We start from the raw sequence: 17813 nt of genomic DNA, 5'->3' as shown, positions 1-17813 counted from the left end.
TTTTTTTCAAATTTCAGTGAAACAGATATTCTTGAGCATGAAGACCAGTATGAACCATTCTACTCATCTTTTGTCGCTCTGGCTACACATTATCTTAGCCATAGCCTTACAGCAGGTATGTATTGAAGATTAACATGATTAAGAGTTCAATAATAGGATGTGTAAATAAGAATATGTGGTATGATTGCGAATGAGACAACTCTTGAGGGATCTCCATGGATGAAAATTGAACCATGGAGGAACTTTCACCATTACAAACTGTCTACGCTGTAAAGTGTGGCGCGATCGGAAGTATTTTATCCCTCCATACAAGGAATGGTGAACATGCTAATTCATTGCTTATTTAAATTATATTTATTTGAATTTTCATTATAGAATTAGAAGTATCAATATGTTTATTTATTGCCGTTCTTAACCATTCAAATGCCAAGTCTTCATGGTCCCCCCTTAGTCGAGAATGACCAAAAGCTGTCATGAAGGTCCCCATGTAGATTTCTTGTATTTTTGGTAATTGTTATGGGGGTTAAAAATCATATGATGTGGAGCTTATTTTTCATGGACACTGTCAAATTCAGAACCCATTACCGGTATGGCTGATTTGCAGCAACAACAAAACGATTCGTACGGGTTATGTAAAAGGTTAAAGAGATTTGTAAAGCAAGTGAAAAGGTTTTTAATGACTTTATCTGACAAGTTGATGCTGTGCAAAATGCATCTTTCGAGTCTGAATATAAACCGGAAATGCGGATGTATCAATTTGATTGTAATATACGAAATGAATTCAGAATTACGATACGATATTTCTTTACAGGAAATATTTATAAGTTTTTACTTTTAAACTTTTAAAGTCATTCTAAATTATCGTTACAGCAGTACTCGAGTTATTTGCGATGAAATAATATTAACTGTTTTGCGTCTTATTTTGTACTTCTTAAAAAAGGGGGATGCTGATTGCGTAAGTCAAAATAAAGCACGTGTTCGACTTGTTAAACTGTTTTCTTTGTAACTGGATTATTAATTTATTTATTTAATCTAAATTATCATAATCATTTGCTGAAACTTAGTTGATTAATTCGACAAATGGATCGTCTATCCTCAGATAGTATTCTCCTGTCTGGTTTGTTGATCTACCTGTACAAGCTCAGGTACAAGTGATTAGCGATCTTAATCCGGATATCCCTCAGGCGTTAGAACTGTGTTGGATTATAACATAAAAAGCCTAAGGGTTATGCAATTACATGTATTTGATTATAATTGATAAAAAAAATGGCGTCGGGCTACAAAAAATGATGAAGTTTTGAACGATGGTGGAAGACAATTTAACGATGGCGCAAGACAATTTAACGATGGGGCGAGTCATTTGACGATGGCGGGGCGCCATCGTTAAACAGGCCATGGAGATCCCTGACTCTTCACAAGAGACCAAATGACATAAAAGTTAACAACTATAAGGTCACTGAACAGTCTTTATCAATGAACAAAACCATACCGCATAGTCAGCTGTTAACGGTCCTGAAATGACAAATGTAAAAAAATTCAAACGAGAAAACGACAGCCTGGTTAATGTAAAAACAATGAATGAAATACAAATATGATAAACAGCAACAAACAACAGCCACTGAATTACAGTATGTATACAATATATACACACATCACATTGCCAGAAAAAATAAATATTTTTACAAGCAAAGATGTGTTCAGAATTTAGATACGTGTTTGCCAGGATGCACTTGTGAAACCATAACCAGATGCTGTGAAGTCTGCTTTCTCAAACAAACCAGATGTTTTTTTCATTAGTTCATGTCTTTAAATATACAAAAAATGTACTAAAATACAATAATTTAGTTAAGAGACTATATTATAACACACCATTATTGAAACAAATTTGATATTCTATTGAGTTTTTGAATTAACATGACTAATATATAGTAAGAAATGAAAAGTGTCAAAAATTAAAAGCATATTCTTATTGTCAAAGATCACATGATCAGTATTAGGTTTGTGCCTCATCAACATTTAAAAACTTATGAAGTAATCTATTGTATGCATTAAAGCATTGGTTTAATTTTCACATCTTTAAATTGATTCAGATTTTATTCAGAATAGCTGAACTAAAAACTGTTTTGCAAACAAAAAATAGTAGCTTTGTGTAGCACTATATTTTATTTTAACAGTTCCCAAGACCAGCTGGAACAATTTATATGAAGCCTGTAAAATATTAATGAAATATTTACTGGATAGGCTACAGAATTACAATGAAGGGTGTGCCATCACACAGGTGAGAATTTGACTAATAAATTGTACATTGTTAACTTTACATTATGTAAAACAAAAGATAGATTGACAAAGTTTTAAATGACTAAGGAAAATGTTTATTGCTCCGGCCATTTAAAGGCTTTTTTTTGTTGCTACATTTCTGATAATCACACAACATTGAGGTGCCAGAGCAAACACTTGTTTGATCAAAGTCAAACGAATAGTTTCCAGAATGGATTATATGTCCTGCAGTAGCTTAGAATATGACTTAGTTTACAAATATAACATTTATATTGGAAAAATCAATGTTTTATAACCTATTTTATGGTAAGCAAAGACAACCATAATCCAAAGATTGAAATAAAATTTAGATTAACATTTTGACGGATGGTTGAATTTGTTTTATAGAAACAAGAATTTTGATTTATACTGAGGGTAGATGTATTTGTTATGTATAGATGATGATATAGTTTATTTTCTCTTCAGAAAATGCAGATGTTCCTGTTGAAGAGTTTATGCACAGGGACGACCAGTATGTCTAAAACAGATATCTCCACATTCACAGCAATCCTCAAGTTTGCCAAAGTACCATCTATTGTTAGACAGGAGAGTGACGCAGGTAATTATGTACATGACTATATAAAGGTTTATTGTCATGATAAGTTAAATTTTTGAAAATATCAAATTCATGTACGTGTTTGCCCCTAGATAACCCATTGCACACATTCACTATGACCTTTGAACTTAAATTTGAGTTGAAAATAATGCTGTGCTCTGCAGAATATAACATATGATTATTTCATTTATTGCATTCCATACTTTTGATTAATAGTTATATTGAGAACACAGAGTTTATTATTGATTTTCTTAACTGACTGAAAAGGGTACTAAAATTTTATTGAATTTTTTTTAAAATTTGGTTTGTATTTTTATTTGATTGTTCAAGGGAGATAAGGTTACACAAATCAAGGGAGATAATTTGTACTCAGATAAATGCATAAAGGTTGGAAGAAATATGAAAGCTATGTATTTACTACTGTCATATTTGGTCAGTAGTTTGACAATGATCTGTTATCAGGCCTGAGAGCAGAGTCAGCTTTTATAATCTGTTAGAAAACTTCCTGTCTTACCATTCTTTGAATTACACCACCATATGTGCTACTTCTTTTTCACTGTGTTATATATTCTAAACAATTTTATTTTGAACCTCATTTTTTCTTGCAAAATATTTTGGAAATATTAGTTATATAAAATTTATAGTGTCTATCTACTTTATAGAAAAATAAGTGATCTGTTTTAATTTTAATGATGCATTTTCAGAAACAACAGCAGTGCAGGTTAAAGAAACCTCAAATTGTTCAAGACTTGATATTGGAACTGATATATTCGATCAGCTGACATCAGCATTCAATGATCTGAGTCTGGCAAAATCTCAGAAAAATGACACGGGTGAAGACGAACATGTTGATGCTGAAATCAAGGATGAATTTAAAGAAGAAACAAAAATGACGTTTGGAAAAAGAAACTTACACTCTTTACAGCAGTTAGATGGAGGGAAAACTCTAGTAGATGTTTGTAGCAGACTGACATTTCTAGGCAGATACAAGGAGAGATACAGAGATGCTATCAGTGGAGGCTCCTTCATTCTCCCTAACACATTGTCAGAGGCACTTACCATGAGAAATAGGTAGGTGGAAGACATATTAAACATGTTGATGAGGTGTGGTTTCCAAATGGTTGCGCAGATAAAAGTTTGGTTTCCAAAATTTATTATATAGACCTTAGGAAGAACATTTACTCAGACTTATTTGATAACATCTGTTTTGAAGTTTTACACATGCAGTACAAAAGAAATAGCATGTGAAATGTACTAATTTAAAAAAAAACATCTAATGCAGTAATCATTTTGAACTACCCAATAGATATGTCCTATGCATTGTTTATATGTTTATGCTTTCAGCTTTCTTCCATTGCTAAATGAAATCTCTATAGTATGGAGAGCCTTTTCTCTACCAATCTTGGAACCACTGACACAAAAAAGAATGGAGAATATTGTGACTGTAATGATGAGTTGTTTATATGCCTCTTTAAGTGTAGCTGTTACAAACACTGTCATAGCTATGACCAGTACCGCCCCTGTCAAACCAGCAACAGGGAAGGAAGAAGAAAATGAAAATTATGGATGTAGTATCATACAGAAAAGTGTAAGTAAAATGTTGACAAGCTAATGGGTTGGGGGAGGGTTGAAAAAATAAAGTAGAAACTAGAAAGATGTCTATAGATTGATGTACAGTCTTCAAGTCTATATATATATTTACAATGATTTGTCAAGCACAAACTTGCCTCTATTCTAGAAGGTTATGAAGTAGGATTGACACTAAGGGTATTTTTTGGCCTAAAGTATATCGAGATGAGGATTTTTGGCCAATGACTTTACATTAGACTTATTCCTAAACCAATCAAAATATTTTGGTGTACATTTCACCCGAAATGCATTAGATTCTGAAATAGAGAATTTTCAAAGATGCAGAACTGAAAGATTATTTGCTATCGTCTTTAGTTATTTTCTTAACATTCTCATAAATTTTGTGCATATTTTGCATTGCAGGACTTTTAGAAACATTGTAGGCTTCACTTGTACAAACTTATTGATGTTAAACACTTTTGATACTGCTGTATTGTATTTTTATGCCCCACCTACGATAGTAGAGGGGCATTATGTTTTCTGGTCTGTGTGTCCGTTCGCTTCAGGTTAAAGTTTTTGGTTGAGGTAGTTTTTGATGAAGCTGAAGTCCAATCAACTTGAAACTTGATACACATGTTCCCCATGATATGATCTTTCTAATTTTAATGCCAAATTATAGTTTTGACCCCAATTTCATGGTTCACTGAACATAGAAAATGATAGTACAAAGTTCAGGTTAAAGTTTTTGGTCAAGGTAGTTTTTGATGAAGTTAAAGTTACATCAACTTGAAACTTAGTACACATGTTCCCTATGATATGATCTTTCTAATTTTAATTCCTAATTAAAGTTTTGATCCCAATTTCATGGTCCACTGAACATAGAAAATGATAGTGCGAGTGGGGCATCCGTGTACTATGGACACATTCTTGTTTATTAAGAATTTAGAATGAATTCCTGTATCTTTTTTTTCAGTTGGAGATTTTTGGTATTGTAACCAGTGCTGTGAAAAGTTCATCTCGAGCTGGTGGTAATGTAAGTTGTTTGTAGTTATTTTTTTAGGTGAATGTTGTATGAAATCCTATGATTTTGACTTGATATCTAAATCTTCCAAGGTTTATTACTTCCTTTGAGATACACAAAATATAGTGCATTGATAATAACATTCTTATATTCTTATATTATTTGCATATCTATAAATACTTGAATTGGATTAGTGAATAAGAATTTTTTCCCTTGGTTTACACTTCGATAAACCATGTTTCCGTAACCTTTACTGTGATTTAGTCAAACCTGGTATATGTGTGAACTAGTTTAGCCTTTATAATTATGTATATAAAGTGATTATTTTGTGGTGAAGTTAGCAAAAAAGGGAAGCCATACTTTTTCAATTGACCTTTAGTCTTCATCTACTTCTTTCCGTTTCTTCTTTTAGGAGCACATCAATTTCTTTATAAAAGTTTATATTGTTTTTAATTGTTCATCTAGCAAACAAGCAAACTTAATTCATTACTCATTGTACACACTCAAACTTTTTTTTCTATAGGTTGCACAAAATGTGAATTTGATGGCTGCTTGGTTGTTACTGAAAGGTCTACAGAACATCATATCACTCACACCAGCTGTAATACTAGAGAGAAAAGATTCAAAGCAAAAAGCTGATGCCAAATCCAAAGACAGTCGTCCTAATTCTGCCAAAAGGTAAGTTATTTATATACAAAATAATTTAGATTTGCTTTTAAGGTGGTACCTAACACTACAGGGAGATAACTCTGTAAAATCACCTAAACGTTTTAATGACATTGTGTTTTTAAGGGTATATTAAGCTTCTCAATGATCAAAATTAGTGTTTGTCAAACTGCTATATAACCAGTGTAATTTTTCTGACAAAATGCTTGGTTCAAATTTTTTGAATTTTTTTTATTTTTGTCAAAGGGTCAAAGTAAATACTTTGTAAAAATTTTGTGTAAATTAAACGAGCCAAATTAATTTTAGTGAAAGTGTTGGGTACCACCTTAATGATATTGGTATTCTTTATTTGATTTTTTCAACCAACCTTAATTCATCAATTATAGGCTCCTAACATCTTTCCAAAAAAAAAATGGTAATTTGCAGTAGTGATTGAAAAAAATATATATATTCTTTTGACAATGCAGATTATTTTTGAACATGTTTATTTTTCAGTTCCTTCCAAGGTTTTGGAGCTGTATCAGTAGCCCTGGCCACCAAGGCTTTACATCTGATAGAGGAACTAATGAATGACTTACAATTAGAAGGACTTTATCAAGACATGGTAAATTTAAAATATATTTTTAGTTCAGGATATCAATTTTGAGAAGTGTCAGTTAATTATTGTCATAAATATATTGTTATGAAAAATTGAGATGTATTATAAAGTAACTTGTATTTTAACTGTTTTGCAGTTGTGACTTCAAAGTAGTTCAAGATATATTTTGTTCATTATGATCTGTTTAAATACAAAATTCATCATAGTATTTGTATGACCTAGAATTTACCGAAGTATTTGTGTGCCCTTAAATTTACTGAGCATTGGTACCGCCTCGAATTTTCATAAGCATTTGTATAACTTAGATTTGAGAAGGGGAAGTAACAAATTCCAATGGTCGAATAATTTAAAGTTTGTTTGTTTGTTAAAAAAAACATTTTATTAACATTATTGATCTTTTCTATCTTCAGGGTGTGTCATCCTCGGGAAGTGGTTTAGATTTTCCCATCATGCAGTCAGAAACAGCTTGGAGGAGAGTACAAAAGTTATTAAGCAATATTCCACTTGTAGACTTACTACTGAGTCTAGTAACAACTTCTTTTAAAAAGGTAAGCACCTTTCCTCTTCTGAAAAGAGAAAGAGAACAAAAATTTAAATTGTGAGGTTTCATCAAACTTATTTTAAGTTCCCCTGTCTTAGTAATCATCTAAATATATATAAAGTTTATGCAATCAAAATATTTGCATACCAATTTACCAATTTTTTTTTATGCATTCTTGATTTATTTATTTTATTAGTTTATTTGAATTAATATAAAATCTTTTGGTATAAGCTTTTATGAATGCAATGTAACCTAGTTCACAGTATTCCATGAATGATAATACATCTTTAGAGCTTTTGCTACTACCATAAATAAAGGTATTATCTACGTAGCATTGTATATTTGTATTTGGATATCATTAAATCCTAGTACTGACATAGGCTGTTATGGCTGCAATGAGGTGTAAGCAATATTTTGTGGGCACAATGTAACAAATATGTTAATTTCTGAGTAATAAGGGTGAAATAGCTTAGACTTTTGTTAAAATATGTACTGGGCATGATGTTTAGTTTAAACTTTTTAATTTGTCACAAAATGTCAGTAATCAAAATTTTAAGGCAGGCCCAAATTAGTAACAAGAAGGGGACAATGTTGTTCATGATTTGTTAACTTTGTTTTTTAAGGCATGCCTCTTGAGAAGACTTAAGCTGGGATCGGAGACATCAGAGACTAGTTCTAGCAGTGCTTCAGATTCTATCACATTTTATGAGGATGATTTTAGTAGCTCAGAAGATAGCAGTGAAGATGAAGAAGGTATGTCTTACATGAGCCAAATGTTTTGGGTAAAATTTTTATAAAATACAATCACAACCCATGGTACTGACTTGATACCTTAATCTTCCAAGGTTTATCCATACCTTTGATATACACAAAAGATCATAACATTCTTTACATCATATCCATGAACATTTCAGAAATATATCAATGAAATATATGCTCAGATATTTAAGTCACAAAATGATGATATACTAGTCAAGAAAATTACATTACTTTTGCAAGTTGCAGGAATCTAATATCAATGATGTCATTGCTAAAGTCATCTTTAAAAATTAAAGAGCAATATTCCTTTGTCCAACAATCTAGTTTAACCAACTACAACCAATTCTTCATACAATGCAATGTTTAATTTTACTTCCCCCTTATAAATAAAGCAATCCTTATCCTTCAGTGCTTACAAGCACTTTAGTTATAGCTGTAGTATCCTAGATGAATTATGAAGCAGGATATAATGTAGGAAAGGAAAATCTGTGGAAATCATACACTAAACTATCAATCAAATGTTCTTCTAATGCATGTAATGTAGTGACTCAGATTTCATGAAATATATCTTAAGCTACTTACAACACATATATGTCAGTTTTAATTTTTTATCTGATGTATTGATCTTCTAATGATTGTACATATTTATACATCCCTGGCTATAAAACACTAAGGTTTGAGTGTTTTAGATGAGATTAAATTGATAAAAAGCTTCAAAACACACAATATATAAAATGTAATTTACTTTTACAGAAGATGCCTCTGAGTCTATACTTGGACATTGGATGGAGGAGACAATGAGTCCCTCTGTGACCACAGACTCACAGGTCCCTCCCCCTGTACCTGCAAGAGTAGATGTTCCAACTGAGGGAAAAAGATCCAGAAAAATAAGCTCAGGAGATAGCCCGGTGTTTATACCAGATAAAAGGGAACCGGCGGGTGTAAGTATTGAAAACTAGTTTACTACTCTTCTCCCTAGATATTCATGAATCGAATTAACATATAAATATTAGTATATTAATGTACATATATGTGACCTTATAAAGAGAATTTATAGGTTAAGGATTTTAGATGGGAAGCTTATGCTGAATATTTTATATGAAAAACATGTAGGTACTTTTTATAAAGTTTTGGATTCTTTGACCAAATGAAAAATCTTTTCTAAACGAAAGTTGGCAAGATAAATATTAAAATGTACCTATCATATGCTCAAAATGAGCTTTTAAATTGACATACATGCATATAGATGATAAATCTGAAAGGACACACAAACAGAGATGGGTCCGATTACTTTCAATGTTATTGATTAAATTACAATTACTTTGTCATTTGTACAATTAAATTAAATTACTGATTACATCATTTCTGAAAGTATCTGATTAAATTAATGATTACTTTAGCAATGTTATCATGATTACATCTGATTACAATGAATTAAAAAAAAATTGAATGATGCGAATAATAATTGACACAAATGCATAAGTATTATAAATTCAGACATTATTGTGTGCATTTATTATTGCAATTTTTGAAGAATAGACAAAAATGTGAGATTGATTATTGTGATTTCTGGCCTTGAAGGCATAAAACTTTGCTCAGTGCTCTGAGCACAAAAATCATGCTCCAAACATGAAATCCAGCAATTTGATTGGTTGATTTCTGAGTCTGAGTACAAAAATCATGCTCGAACGTTTTATGACCGTGAGGCCAGGAAAACCTACATTACAGGAATATGGATCAGTAATCATAAACCTTCAGTGGTCAACACATTTTAACACTTACACATTTGTAGAAGCTAGCAAAGCATAAGGCATAAATTATAACTTCATTATGAATTCACAAGTTTAATCAATAATCTTTTCTTTTCTGATTATATATTAGATTTTAAATTTATTAAATGAAGAGCAATTTATTTTACAGTTTGTAAACCTTGCTGCTGATTTCTTGAACTTCATCAATGTGTATTTTGTAACTACAACTGACTCAGAACTACAGAAAACATTGAAGTAAGAATGATATATTGGAATTAGAGAGGTTGTGGGGTAAATGTTAATAAAACAGCGACCTTTAAAATATTTTAAGGTCACTATATACATTTTTTACCATATGTCAATTTCTAAATCACTTCAAGTTAAAATGTTGAGAATAAGTTCAACAATGACCATCAATAATCTGAAATAACATTGAATTTTATATAGAGAGAAACAGTAAGATATAGATAATAACAAAATTAATTATCAAATATACAAAAATGGACTGCTATAGAATTCGCTTTTTCAGAATATAAAGAACTATGGGTATTCCAATTGTTCTTACACCAAAATGAAAATAACATTACATGATTGGTTGAATTTTCATTGTTTTGGATGTTTTAGACTAATTACAACGATTTGGTGTACTCTTGTGAAAATATTACAAATTTGGCAATTTATTGATTGCAAGTGTGAAGGGATGGTTGAAAAAGTAAAAATTTAGAAAGGAAGAGTTACATAGACATATTTATATTTTCTAGGAATTGTTTGAATGAAGACCATATGAGCAACTTATCAACTGTAATTAAAGAATTGGACAAAGAGACCATGAAAGTTGGAGCAGGTAAGTTTTCTTGTCTGGTAGTTATATGTAGAAACTGATCTCTAAGAATAGCTTGGGTGCTTTAGTCATTTAAAAAAACCAGACATATATGCATGAAACAACAAAGATCATGTCTTTAATATCACAAATGCCAATCCATTCCAAGTCGTGCCTATCCATAGAATAAGGAGTTTGCTTACTGCTGATTCATTTATTTTTGTGAGTACCAATTTTTGGCGGTTAAGGAAAACTTACATGTTAATAGATATTTAATTTTGTTGTTTTATAGAAATTTGCTTTTATTTTAGCATCAATTCATTTATTTTTTTTGCAGAGAAATAAGGTTCTATTGTTTTCCTACTTACATGCATTTGAAGAACTGTCAAAAATAATATGTTCAAGCATGAGAAATTGGTCTGCTATATTTTTTACGTATCGTTTCAGAAAAGACTTTTGAGAATTTATCTGTTTCATTAGCCAGACTAAATCACTGTCTAATAGCCACTGGGCGTCTTAGTGAAAGATTGCAGGTAAGGAAAGGTTTTATTAATTAATTGAATTTAGTACTTCTACCATTTTATTCTGTGCTTTTCAGAATTTGAATTAAACCGTGTACATTTCTTGTTCTTAGGAAAACTAGAGTTATACTGTAGACATGTATCTGTGATCGATCACCTAATTCTTGTTTTAATTAATTAATTAAAATCAATATTTCAATAGTTTTACTGTCTATAGGTGTGTATAGTATGCATTTTTACCTCTTAATATTTTTCACTATTTTTCCACGATTTTGGAGGAATGAAAAGGGGTGTGTATTATACACAAATGTGTTCTATACACACCTAAAGACTGAGTATTCCAAGTTTTAAATATTGTCTTGTTTTGTAGGATGTCCTTTTGGAACAATTGAATGTTAGTCCCAGTGCAGTCGACCCTTGGCCATTAACAGTCCACCCAAGAACACTAAGTGTCTTAGCAGAGGTCATACTCTTAAAGCAACAAAAAGAAAGAGAATCTAAGACATTGAAAAGTCAAAGTGAGGCTGCTGTCATCACTATATGGGTCAGGTTCATGACAACCTTGAAAAGTGCTATAATCAATTTTGATAATGTCACAGAGACATGTGAAGGTAATTGATATATCTGGTAATGTGACTATTAGCTGAAATTTTTTTTTTGAGGGGGGGGGGGATTGTGGGGTTAATTCTTTTTAGAAAGACAATGTAGCCAAATGATATAATGTTTAATTTCATGTTCTTGATTCAGTTTAGTCAAGTTGGTATGGAATAAGATAGGATTTCAGTATTACTCTTAAAAACTGAAGAAAATGAAAAAAATGTAAAATATTTAAGGAATGACTGTAATATTTTTTCTGTCCATGAAGAAATAACATAAAAAATTTGGTGCACACTGATTAACCCGCATATTATTTAATAGTGTGCACCACATTTTTTATGGTATTTCGAATAGACAGAAAAAATATTACAGTCATTTCTTAAAATTTAATTCTATATTCCATTTTAAACTGCAGAAAACCATGAAAACCGTTGATGACGTCACGGTCACATTACTAAATTATGTCTATGGGCTGATAAAAAAATAACCTCAGCCAATCAGAAGACTGTTACATCCAAAATTAAATTATTTGAAATAAAAAAAAACAAATAAGGAACTCTTATGATTCATGGGATACTAATATTCATGGATGAATTCAAGTGTTTTATATTCTGTAAAAATTCTAAAAACCTACCAAATTAGGGAAAATATATTCATTTTCAAACCACAAAAACTTGATCAAGAAAAATAAATTAATCTTCTGTATTTTATTTTAATTTTAGATGTAAATGTAGAGCACATACAGCTGCTGATCTTCCTGTTTCACAGTCTACCATTGATGCAGAAGAAGTCGCTGTTGTTACAACTGGCACAGAATATCATAGCTATATCAGAACTAGAATCTAGGTTTGTATCTCAACCAGAATATTTGCTTAGGCCATTGTATTAAATTTTGGATATTTGATGTTTATATAAAGGATTTTTCTAGTTAAGTCATAATATAGGGTTCACTCTTTTATCATGTTAGCATCAATTTAAACTCTGCTTGGGATGTATGTTATCTATTTTGCTGCTTTCAGATCAATAGCAGTGTACTTTTTGTCTGATAATTTCACTATCTTATTGATTGGATTGTCATACTTTTAAATAGTGAGAATGCTGTAATTATGCAATATGATTAGCAAGATGGGACATTGAATTTCTAAAATTTGATAGAAACTGATTAGTTAAAGCATTCAGGAAGCTCTGTTTGTATGTGTTTCCCAAAAAAATATTTTAGAATGATTGTTTTACAACTTAACACATTACCAGAAAACAAGAAATTTGAACAAGTTTTCAACAAGACATCAAATAAACACCAAAAAAAATGAAGAAATTTTGAGGTCAGTATATCGATAATTTATCAGTTACAAAAAATGACTTTCGCTATAATTTTAATGCATCTATTTATTTGAAAATTACCTTTTAAATGAAGCTATTATATACCTTATATACTGCTGTTGATTTCTAAGTTTTTACTTTTGTCAATTTTTAGAAAACTAGAGAAGATGATACCATTGCTTCTGTCCAGACTGGTTCTGATATTTGAGTATTTACTTCATTACTTCTACGACCCACCAGATGAACTTATAGAACAGGTAATTATAATGGAAAATAAGCGGACCTTTCAACAAAAGCTTTTAAAATTTTAATATGTTGTTAAGGATGACAAAATGGAGGTCAAGTTCAATATTGATGATTTTCACTTTCATCATTCAGAGTTTTGATTCTTGAAAGATTGAAAAGTGTTGTTTCCAGTCATGTCCATGCTTTAACCCATGGACCATTTAACCAAAGCTTTTCAAATTTTAATAAGCTGTTACTGATGACAAAATGGAAGTTAAATTCAATATTGATGAGTATCATTTTTACCGTTCAGGAGTTTGTGGTCCTTTTGATATTGAAAATGCCAGGACACAAATAAATGTTAGAAATCTGGTTTGCTGTCACTCTGACAGCCTCTTGATTTTAATTTTTTTTCTCAAAAAAATATAATTGAAATACCCGGTAGTGTTATTCAGATTAGCTTTTAAAAATATGTGTGAAGTTTTTGTTGTAATTCCCAACTGCACGGGTGTTCTATTTTCAGGTGAGATGGAACTTGTTTACAGTTCATACAATAAAACAGGAAGGTGACAAGCCACTAGCATCTCTATACTTTGCCTGGGATGATATTGAGAAAAGATATCGTAAAAATCTCACTGCACAGGAGGCTAACGAAGGTAAACTTTTGTAAAGGTTCTTGTTAATTGATGAGTGAATGATTGAAAAAGTCTAAAAATGATATACTCATAGAAATTGTGAAATAATAGATGATTAACTATCTGTTTTAAAAGTATGGCCCTTTCAAATGTTAATCCTGTCCTGTTATAAGTAATGTTTTATGTAGATATAAGAAGATGTGGTATGAGTGCCAATTAGACAACTCTCCATCCTAGTCACAATGAGTAAAATTTAAACCATTATAGGTCAAAGTAGTGTCTTCAATACAGAGCCTTGGCTCACACAAAACAGTAAGCTATAAAGGGCCCTAAAAATTACGTGTGTAAAACCATTCAAACTGGAAAACTAACAGTCCAATCTATATAAAAAACGAGAAACGAGAAACACTTATGAACCACATCAACAAACTACAACTACTGAACATCAGATTCCTGACTTAAGACAGGTGCAAACAAATGCAGCGGGTTTAAACATTTAAATAGGTACCAACCTTCACCCTTACCAGAAACAATAACTTATATGTATCTATTTCGGTTTAACTTTTAGTTCTGAAGCCAAGATTTTACAACATAGGACCAATAGAAATAAGAAGTCAAGATGCACCCAAAGTAGATGGATTGGTATGTTATATAGTTTTATTTCTTTTGATCTAAACTCTGATAGAAAGCCCCAGTAATCCTTATAATGCTGATATCTTTCCTGTAAATTTTTTGAAAGACCACAGAGCACACAAGCTCCGAATAAGTGACTGAATAAGTTACAATAATTTATTTTCTTTTATTTCATTTATTAACTGGATTTTTGTGACAAAAATGTCAGTTATTGATTTAGTGATGTACGGCGGGTGGTCGGACGGGCGGCAACCAAATGTTGTTCGTGCATTTACTCATGAACCGTTCAACCAAAGCTTTTCAAATTTTAATATGTTGTTACAGACAACAAAATGAAGGTCAAGTTCAATAATGACGATTTTGACTTTTACTGTTAGGAGTTATGGTTCTTGAAAGATTGAAAAATGGCATTTCCAGTCGTGTCCGTGCATTTACGCATGAACTGTTCAACCTTGTAATATGTTGTTACTGATGACAAAATGAAGGTCAAGTTCAATAATGACGATTTTGACTTTTACCGTTCAGAAGTTATGGTTCTTGAAAGATTGAAAAATGGCATTTCCGGTCGTGTCCGTGCATTTACGCATGAACTGTTCTACCAAAGCTTCCCAAATTTTAATATGTTGATACTGATGACAAAATGGAGGTCAAGTTCAATAATGACGATTTTGACTCTTACCGTTCAGGAGTTATGGTTCTTGAAAGATTGAAAAATGGCTTTTCCCGTCGTGTCCGTGCATTTACTCATGAACTGTTCAACCAAGGCTTTTCAAATTTTAATGTGTTGTTACTGTTGACAAAATGGATGTCAAGTTAAATAATGACGATTTTGACTTTTACCGTTCAGGAGTTATGGTTCTTGAAAGATTGAAAAATGGCATTTCCAGTCGTGTCCATGCATTTACGCATGAACTGTTCAACCAAAGCTTCCCAAATTTTAATATGTTGTTACTGATGACAAAATGGAGGTCAAGTTCAATAATGTCGATTTTGACTTTTACTGTTCAGGAGTTATGGTTCTTGAAAGATTGAAAAATGGCTTTTCCAGTCGTGTCCGTGCATTTACTCATGAACCATTCAACCGAAGCTTTTCAAATTTTAATATGTTGATACTGATGACAAAATGGAGGTCAAAGGAGTATGTTCGATAAGGTCCTAAAATGGCCCCCTTTTTTAGCGTAAATTTCAAAATTCGAATTTATTGACCAGAATCACCATAAATTATAGCTTATACATTGACTAGATAGGATATAAGCCATTTTGTTGAAAATTTTAGGTTTCTGCGTTTCATTATGACGTCACAAGTTGTACTCATATTGATTTTTCAAGAAAAAAACAATGAAAATGGGCAAATTTCCATAGATTATAGGACAGGAAACATAGAGCGCATACGTCGACAACAAAGATCTTTTAAAATAATGTTTGTGAAGACATTTCACATGTCTTATTTGAATATTAAGCTTGTCGACGCCTGCGCTTTATGTTTCCTTGTCCTTTATTTGGTTGAAATCCAGCTGATTTTGTCAAATTTCACCAAAATCCCCTATCTTGACCTTTTTGGGATGTAAAAATCAACGTGTTAGAATTAAACTTTGACAAAAACAGTTCTGTTTAACTTTCTCACATGTCTTCAAGGCAACTTGAAACAATTATTGTCTTCTAACTATGAACTTTATAATTGGGGCCAAATATGGCCCTTACCGAACTTACTCCTTTGATATTGACGATTTTCACTTTCACCGTTCATCAGTTATGGTTCTTGTGATATTGGCAGGATACAAATAAATGTTAATAAATCCGGTTTGCTGTCGTTGTGACAGCCCCTTGTTGTAATGAGATATGATCATACCCATTTAAAAAGAAAAACAAGATTTCACATCTAAAAAAATCCTGAAATTTCAACAATTGAAAAAACAAAAGATGTTGTCATGATGTTGAAGTGACGTTGCATCACAATTTTAAGTGACAAGATTCAAATATAATTAACTCAAGATGGAACAAACTTTAAAATTCCTTTAACTACTGTGGATTTTATTATTTTTTTGTTGGATACCAATTTTCATGGATTTCCTTGGGTTAACCATAAATTCAAATATTCAATGAAGAACAAATTTTCTGGAGACCAGTTATCCTCAATCCATAAAAATTGGTACAGATGAAAATAAATGAATCAATTTTATGGCAATAACACTTTATGATGTATGAACAATATTTTATAATCCATATTGTATATTTTCAGGCATGTAGTTTCCTTTTGGCGACATCTGACTGCATGAGTTACAACTTACTTTATGATGCCTGCATCTCACTGTTAATGGTTGGCAGCAAGGTTGACAAGACCAAGACTAAATTGACATTACTGGTTAGTTAATATTATTTATTGAATTTGTTACAGCTTTAGCTATTTATTATGTCACCTCATCCATAAATGGAGACATGATGTAATTGGTTTTCAAAGTATTAAGAAACGTAAGATTTTAGAATATAAAAAAAAAATGAACACAACAGCAGAAAATTTGCTTCAATTTTAAAATTCATTGATATTGGTGTATTTTAAATTCAGAAATTATTTTACGTGCATTTATTATTGCGAAATTTGAAAGAAGGACAAAACATGTGATACAGTAGACTCCACCTAATCGGATATCGGTTAAACGAATATATCGGCTATTGTAATATTATTTCAAAACACCGAACCATTCCCTATACATTTCAGTCAAAATACATCGGATAATCGAATATCGGTTATTAGAATATATCGGCTAATTGGATAGGAATATTCATGAAAAATGTGTGAAAACCATGTACAATCGAATATTTTGAAATAATTTCGTATTTTTCTTCACAGGAAATGAAGCCGGAAGTTGCGCCATTACGAAGTTTAAGAAAACTTCTGTACAAAAATGTTTCATTTTATTAATAAAAACGATCTTTTATAGACAAATAAAACATATTTTTTCTTGTTGTCTTGTTTATTTTATGAATCTGATATTATATTTTGCCTTAGATCTGTTTGTTATGTGTTTATCCAAATGTGGTCGTTATCATTTACTTCACAAACAAGGACACGACAGAAATGATAAACTGTGCGTGATGTTCATCAATGTTTATTAAATATGAATGAAATGTACCTCTTTCTCAACAATTTATTAAAATATATATAGAAGTCCCGTGTAAAAATAAGGATTCGTGTGTCAATAGCATATCCCAGGTGAAATAGAATTATGTAACTTGTACACACATACGCCATTTTCCTAATTTACATAATATTCAGCCTTTTATTTT

At 31.2% G+C, this 17813-nt stretch overlaps 1 protein-coding gene across 1 annotated transcript in view; it reads left to right on the top strand.

Annotated features, from left to right (window-relative positions):
• The window catches only part of LOC139511565 (E3 ubiquitin-protein ligase UBR4-like), a 111341-nt gene that overhangs the window by 4154 nt on the left and 89374 nt on the right, over positions 1 to 17813 (top strand). The window contains exons 2-21 of the mRNA XM_071298403.1: positions 18 to 115; positions 2175 to 2278; positions 2743 to 2875; positions 3577 to 3943; positions 4217 to 4460; positions 5415 to 5474; positions 5986 to 6140; positions 6624 to 6732; positions 7137 to 7274; positions 7891 to 8020; positions 8780 to 8967; positions 9947 to 10032; positions 10539 to 10621; positions 11045 to 11130; positions 11489 to 11729; positions 12438 to 12561; positions 13190 to 13292; positions 13784 to 13916; positions 14464 to 14537; positions 16768 to 16890. Of these exons, the coding sequence (XP_071154504.1) occupies positions 18 to 115; positions 2175 to 2278; positions 2743 to 2875; positions 3577 to 3943; positions 4217 to 4460; positions 5415 to 5474; positions 5986 to 6140; positions 6624 to 6732; positions 7137 to 7274; positions 7891 to 8020; positions 8780 to 8967; positions 9947 to 10032; positions 10539 to 10621; positions 11045 to 11130; positions 11489 to 11729; positions 12438 to 12561; positions 13190 to 13292; positions 13784 to 13916; positions 14464 to 14537; positions 16768 to 16890 (2779 nt within the window). The remainder of the gene's footprint in view (positions 1 to 17; positions 116 to 2174; positions 2279 to 2742; positions 2876 to 3576; positions 3944 to 4216; positions 4461 to 5414; positions 5475 to 5985; positions 6141 to 6623; positions 6733 to 7136; positions 7275 to 7890; positions 8021 to 8779; positions 8968 to 9946; positions 10033 to 10538; positions 10622 to 11044; positions 11131 to 11488; positions 11730 to 12437; positions 12562 to 13189; positions 13293 to 13783; positions 13917 to 14463; positions 14538 to 16767; positions 16891 to 17813) is intronic.

The sequence above is a fragment of the Mytilus edulis genome, chromosome 2, assembly GCF_963676685.1.
Source record: "Mytilus edulis chromosome 2, xbMytEdul2.2, whole genome shotgun sequence".
Taxonomy (NCBI): Eukaryota; Metazoa; Mollusca; class Bivalvia; order Mytilida; family Mytilidae; genus Mytilus; species Mytilus edulis.
Note: the sequence above shows the minus strand (reverse complement) of the source record. Positions and strands in the feature narration are given on the sequence as shown.